This window comes from Micromys minutus, assembly GCF_963924665.1.
Source record: "Micromys minutus genome assembly, chromosome: 22".
Taxonomy (NCBI): domain Eukaryota; kingdom Metazoa; phylum Chordata; class Mammalia; order Rodentia; family Muridae; genus Micromys; species Micromys minutus.
The window spans coordinates 38,231,562-38,238,569 of record NC_137957.1 but is presented as its reverse complement, the minus strand read 5'-3'; the positions used below and the strand labels follow the sequence as shown (position 1 = coordinate 38,238,569).

General features: G+C 45.4%; 1 protein-coding gene across 4 annotated transcripts in view; it reads right to left on the bottom strand.

The window, feature by feature from the left end:
* Positions 1–7,008, bottom strand: part of ELK3 (ETS transcription factor ELK3) — a 53,628-nt gene continuing 46,620 nt past the window's right edge. For 2 of the 4 annotated variants that reach the window (XR_013975498.1, XR_013975499.1), the window contains 2 exons: positions 5,009–5,156; positions 1–752 (listed from right to left, as the gene is read on the bottom strand). Coding sequence is in view for 1 of the 4 variants with exons in the window: in XM_080935881.1 (XP_080792007.1) it covers positions 654–752; positions 5,009–5,131 (222 nt within the window). In the remaining 3 variants the exon portion in view is untranslated. The remainder of the gene's footprint in view (positions 753–5,008; positions 5,157–7,008) is intronic. The other 2 variants (XR_013975500.1, XM_080935881.1) reach the window with 1 other exon arrangement.

Sequence of the window (7,008 nt, the reverse complement as noted above, 5' to 3'; positions counted from 1 at the left end):
ACATGTTCTTTAAGGAATGTTTATTGTCTAAATATGGCTTCATTCATTCTTATAAAAAACATTACTTGGACATTATATTTACTGGATTTCAGTTGAGAAGTCCTAAGGCAGTTCTTACAGTGATGGAAGTGCACTTGGATGGTGTCTGCGTGAGAAAGTGACACTCTACAGAGAGCTGTCTGCTGCTAATGTGTTCTCCAAACATTTCCTCGATACTAGAAATACATAAATTCACATACATAAAACTAAATGCAAAGGAAGGCACAGCTGGCTATGTCGTGTGTACAAGCAGAGTTCAGCATTTGTAGAATTAAAGCGATAAACAGTTTCACATACGTATTAGTTACACTGGAAACATTAAGAAAGGCTCTTCACTGTCAGTGTTCAACACTCCAGAGCTAACAGTAAAAAACACAAAACAGACTTTCATAGAGAGCTGAATATATATATATATATATATATATATATATATATATATAAACTTTTTTTTTAAATGCTAACATGTGTCTAGATTATCCGTGTTACGAAAAGTGCAAACCAAATTAACCGGCTTCCACAATGTCCTTCTCATGACACAGGTAAACTAGCCCATGGAGACAAACTGGCATCGTCAGTTCTGAGTCCTTGGTTGCCAACGGTGGTGGCGGCCGCCATCATGTTTTCTGAGAGCCGGAGGACAGCAGCACTGGGGATGAGGCTCTATCCAAACTGGGGAGCGGCACAGGCATGTGGCCGTTGAGCAGGGTGGGGAACTGCAAGGGACACGAAGCATTAGTAACTGTGACAAAGCCATTGAGGAGCTTGCGTCCCTTTAATGCATAGACAAACCAATGGAAGTCGTTCTCTGAGCCCAGTGATGGGAGCTGGCTGCCGAGCTGTTTGCAAAGGTTGCCTAGGGCAACAGAGGGGCTCAGAAAATACCCTTAAAGTTCTAAGCTAGTTTGCCGATGTGCATTAAATATCGAGGGCTGAAGCTGGGAACCAAGATCCTTTATATATGGGTCAGTAATCTTAAATTTTGAACTCTGCTGTCTGTTTCCCATAGCACGACAGAGACGTCTGTCAGTTCTTGTTCTGAACGAGGACCAGGGAGCTGGACACACGGCTCGGCAGTTAAACAGGGCTGAGCACTCTACTGACAGAGGACCTGAGTGTGATTCCGGTACCCATGTGGCATGGCTCACAACTGTCCTAGCGCCAGGAGGTCTGTTGTCCTGGCTCTTTCCTGGAGGTGACAGAGGACTTTCCCTGATCTAATGTCAAGGCAGCGGGTCGCCTTGCACAGGCAGACAGTGAGATTTCTGTGTTGTTAGTAACTAAAATGGTGGCTAGCGGGACAAAGGCGCTGGATGTCATAACTGGAGCAAATACTTCAGCTGTGATCCCAAACGAAGGGAGAGCAAAAGCGTCCTGTACTATGTGACTCCCCGATCACTCACACCTCGAGCTCAGCACTGCCAAAGAGGCAGTGTGGCCGGTTGACCCCCCAGGTACTCTTGTGCCTTAATCCCTGTTTAGTCCAGGAAAGTTAAATATTAAACTGGAGCGCTAAATATCAAACTGCAGAGCCTGGCACATGTTAGAAGTACAGTAAATATTTGTAGAATGAGTAAATACCTTTCCCCCTAAACTGTTTCGGTAACATTCAATGCCTTTGCTTCTCAGGGGCCGCCGTCTCATTGGGTCACTGGGGGTATAAAGCAAGCTTTGTTATCTCCATAAGTGAGAGAAACAACTCAGGGGTTCGGACTAGCTCAAGGTCATAGCTCCTAAGCAAACACCAGTTTTATCTCTAGCTATACAAACCGCTCAGCATCTATTTTGATTCATTTCATGGTAACTGGCCTTCTGTAAGGGTTTCTTGTCGTTCCTGGAGCTTTGGGATTGGGATGTTGTTCCTGTGGGGCTCCCAGTTCTATCTGCATGCACAGAAACCTTTCTAAGCAGAGGCCCTCGTCCTTGTCCCCACTCCCAATTGGACCTGAGATGAACTGCAGGAGAACTGGGCTTAAGCTTTTGTATTTTAAGAATGGTTGCATATTCTCTTTCTCTCCCACTATGTTATTGGCTCCCATGAAAGAATCATCCTTAGTGTCAGCATTTTCCATGTGTTAGGATGGACCACTGCCCACCTTGCATACATTCATTTGCCATATTTCTCCTCATTAGCTTGGGTTCCCCAACCCCCGCCCCGGGATGGTTATTGGCTTTTCTCCCACAACTGGTTAGTGTGCCAAGCTAAAAAGTTCTATAGAGCACATTCTCAGTCAGAAACCAAGTCTCCTCTACCCTGTTTCCACATGTACCTGCCTGGGAGGCACACGCCAGTGTGTTTGTAGATTACGATTGGCCAGTGACTTTGGCACCTCTCTCTCTGCTAAACCTTTTTGCAAATGGAAAGCAATAACCTCTTCCAGAAAGGTTAGTGCCTTGTCTTCTCTCTCCTCTGCTGAAATTCTGCCTGATCTGCTCTGCTCTTCTAAAAGCATGGTCCTAAGTAGGCTGGTGCACATTCGTCATCCCAACGTTCAGGAGGCTGAGGCAGGAGGATGACTGTGAGTTTAAGGTCAGCCTGGGCTACAAAGTGAGTTCCAAGCTAGCCAGATGTACAGTGTATGACCCCGTGCCAATCAGTCTCCAACAACAGGCAGATGACTGTCTCAGGAGATCCGTGCACAGTGCCCTAGCTCCACCAACTCTTTCCCTAGGGATTTCAGTTCGCTTTTCCAAAGCTCACACGGGGAACATGCCCACTCCCTCAAAATGCGATGTAGGTCTCTTGCATTCACCAGCATCCAGTGTACATAAGTGGGGCTTACTGATTTTATTCATTTTGAAAGGGCTCAAGGGTAATCTTCATTCTGAGAAATCCATTTCTATGTCTTAATATGTTTCCTCAGTAGCCTCATTCCTCTTCGGGTGTTTGTGGTTTTCCATTTTTAAAACTGCCACTTCCAACTTTTACATTACATGTCCCGTTGCTTTTTATTTTTTATGAAAAGAGTAATAATATTTTAAAAGGTACAGAGTTGTTTCCCTTTGCTCATGCTTCAGCCAGAACTTGAGAACTCCAGGCCATGCAACCTCAGCCATCCAGGCTAACTTGTAGCTTCCTTCCAACCTTCCTGGCTACTTCTTGAATGGCTTTTGGATTGCAAAGAGGTCTATTGCAGAAATTAAAATAGAAACTCTTTGCAGATGGCCTTCGTATGCAGTAATCTGCAGACTTCTAAGTGGAAATTAGGAACCCCTTGTAGCAGTTCTCAGAATGTGGTTCCCAAACCAGAACATTATTTGAAATATGAACATTTTATTAGACCATGCCCAAGACCCCATGAATCAGAAGCCCTGGGGTGGACTTAGCATCTTTACTTGACATACCATCCATGTGACCCAGATGCATGCTGACTTTGCAGAACCACTGGATATGTGGTCTGGACATTTCTCAGTTCCCAGAGATCCTGGCTGTCAATCCACAGTGGGAATGAACTGTCTTTACTGTTTGAAATACTGGGATAGAAACAAAGTTCCACTGGTTTCTTGCGGCTTTCCTAGGAGATATTTAAGCCCTTACCAATCAGTTGGCAGAGCTCCCCAAGAACCAAAGGAACGAGAAGGTGTTTTTCACAGAGCTCTGCAGAAGCTCCACGTTAGACTATTAGTAATTCATCCTACCCTCAAGGGGCTGATGGATTCACACAGCTCCCTCCTGCTGCGCTCCTACCAGACTGTGCTCCTTGAGGTTAAACTGGTAACAATCAACATATTCACTGTGCCTGACCAGAACTGATCTGGGATGAGACTAAAGGCCAGGAAGAAAGGAAACTCGATTACTCCAGGAAGTAGTCACATCAGGATACCCTACTCCAAGCCTGCCAGGAAACCAGAAGCCCATGATAGCAGTCAAGCCCTCTGAAGCTCCCCCATCCTTCCAAGGAGATCCTAAATCCTACTGTGTATGCACTGTGTTATTGCAGAGAGGTGCACAGCATATCCTATCCTTGCTAAGCAAAGTGACCAACACAGAGGACAGACTGGAGCTCGTAACTCCTTTTATTGACATGTAGGCTTTAGCATCTTGTCGCTAAGCTTTCAGTAATGACTGACATTTGTGCCACCACCAATGTGCTAGGAGCTGGGAGACGGCACAGTGAACAGGATGTGGTCAGTGTCTTTTGGGGCGCCACTCACGGGTGGAGCTGGCCAGATCGGTGGGCAGTTGTAATATAAAACGTTAAGAGCACTGGGAGTGACAGCTAGTTGTGGATGAGCCATCCTGGGGCAGGGGAAGCTAGACAGAGGAGGGGCACGGAGCTGGCAAGGGGCCCACCTTTGCCTCATTCCCGTCCTGCCTGTATTCACACCCTCAAGACAGTCACACCTTGAGTTGTGTGAGTAGCAATCTTTGAGACTCAGGAAACACTGGTCTCCACAGGGCAGTGAGTTAGGCTCCTGGAAGGTCCCAGAAGAAGAATGAATAATGATTGTGTTCACCTAACTCAGGGAGGTCTTCATTGTTCTTTAACCATACGCCACACAGAGTTTTCATACACAATTCCAGCTTAATTGTAATCTATAGAATGATGCAGGCAGCGTTTCTACTCCCGTTTGGAAAAACCGTCCGCTGTTTGAATTTTTCAGTGTTTTTCATGTGAATGTATTGGCTAGTTGGGGTTCCTATTTTAAAAGTCCTTTATTGGGCTTTTATAAAAATCACGTTTTATTTTTAAATCATTTCTGCAGTCAATTTCCAGTTTTCCTAGTCATGTGGAAGTATCCAGAACACTTAGAGAGCCTATGTTTGGATTCCTAACATAAGTTCTTCTTTTCTGCCTCAGTGAAGATGTCTGCCTCTAAAAGGCCATGCAACCCAGTCCTTATGAATTCCCCTTGGAATTTATTTAACCTAGCTCAGTGGCAGAAGGTACTGTCAGAGCCTCTGTGGCACTTAGAGAAAAACCATCCCTTGGATGATTCTGTGTTTAAAATCTCATTTGCAAACACTTACCTGGAAAAGTGTGTTTGGCCCCTGCAGCCTGGCGGGACTCAGTGGGGCGACCGGACTAAGGCTGCTCCAGAAATGAATGCTGGGGAGTAGCGGACTCGGGGTCAGAAGCAGTCCACTTGGTGTCTAGAAGACAAGGCAACAGGCAGGTCTTGATAGGGGGTCACCTAACACCAGCCGTGACCAAAAGCAGCAGAGTGGTTAGGCATGTGGGCGTGGGCAGTGAGCCATACCTTGCCTTCTCCTGGGTAACTTTAGTTCTGTCTATGTGACTAGGAATGGTTTCTCTTCAGTACTAATTTTATGTGCAGTTCTTAGGCAAGCTGCCCTGTCTAAACTTTCCAGTTGGAAAAGTAAGGTTTGTCGCAACTTGTCAAATAGTTCCTTCAGCCCCTTCCCCCTGCTGCCAGTAGGAAAGTGTACAGACTGAACAGGGTCCCTGGAAGGAGCTTCATCTCTCATCAAACTGGCCACAGCGGGCACCGGTGACACCCAACGTGTACAACCCCCAGGGGCACGCACATTCGTAAAAACCGTCATCTCAGGCTTCACACACCATTATCAACAGCCCTGTATTAGCGTGGATTGCAGCCGCTTGCTCAGAAGCCCCAAAATAATCTGCAGACTTCACTCCGGACGTGGGGCTGGGAACAATTCATTGCCCTGGCAATGGGAAGTGGGGCTGGAGAGCCAGAACTCGGGCGGGCGGGTGTTTCTTAGAAGTGACAGGACCGGCCTTTGCTTGCCCACACTCGGCAGGAGGCCTGGCCCACAAGCCAGCTAAAGGGCAAGAGAAACAACCCGCCCAAGCCAGTAAATCTGCACAGCTTTTATTCTCAGCAGAGGCAGGCTCCCTGGCCCAGGGTGTCTGCACCTCTGGTGACCAGAAGGAGCCCCTCAATAAGACTCTTTGTGTAAGAACACAGCAAAGGCGCCAGCATTTGGAGATTGCATCATGCTGGATGCCTCCGTGTTATTTTTTCCTAGAACTGGCCCCGGCAGCCTCGGTAATTATCAAGAGCATTTGAGCTTAAGCCTAAATTGAAAGGTTTGCTCTGTTCGGTGGGAGAGAGACAAACATCCCGTGGTCTTCCAACCCAAGTGCTGAATGGTAAACAAATTTAAACCAAGTTCTTTGATGCTCTGGTTCCACGGCATGTCCTCTACATACTGAATGCCCTGCGAGGTTACTAGGATAAATGCTGTTTGGAGTCAGTGCTCCTTTTTTTTTTTTTTATTCTAGTTGGAGGCAAGTTCACAAGTGTGCTAGGCCAGCTGGTCTCACAGTTAAATGAATGGCTAACCTGAGCTCGGCTGGGGTTCCCATGTTCAGAACCTCTATTCACTAAATAGACAACCTCGGTTGTGCAACCTAGCCTCTTCAGGCCTCAGTCTTAATGTCTTAAATTGGGAAAATGAAATACATGCTATTATTGAAGCTTTGCTGGGAAGACAGACGACTCACCTGACACTCTTAATAAATTACCATATACTAATTATATTAATTTAGTATAGTAATATAATACACATTATTTTATATACTTTTATCTTCTCTAGTGTAACATACTATATGCAATATATAAATACATACTTATATATGTTATAATATAAAAGTATATACATAATATGTATATATATATATATATATATGACCATTACATAGAAACATCAAGTCTAAGTGACTTCAGTCATTTATAAATCTGTAATAAACATAAAGATGTACCTGACATACTCATTAAGTGGAATTTATCCATTTGGGGGAGGATTCTCAGCTGGGTACTAAAAAGTTCTCATGGGTTGGGCCCCAGTCCACAGACCCAAATGATTTGAGATACATCAGAGCCAGGTTTAAACCACAGTGTGTCACAATAACATTTAATAACCAGTGCCAGAACTTTCTGGTTCTTCTCAAAGTCTGTGCAATCTTCTAAAACCTAAAAGACAGCTACCTTTCTCTCATCCAAGGCCTCAGACTCACCTCTGGGCAATACCTAAAGTACAGG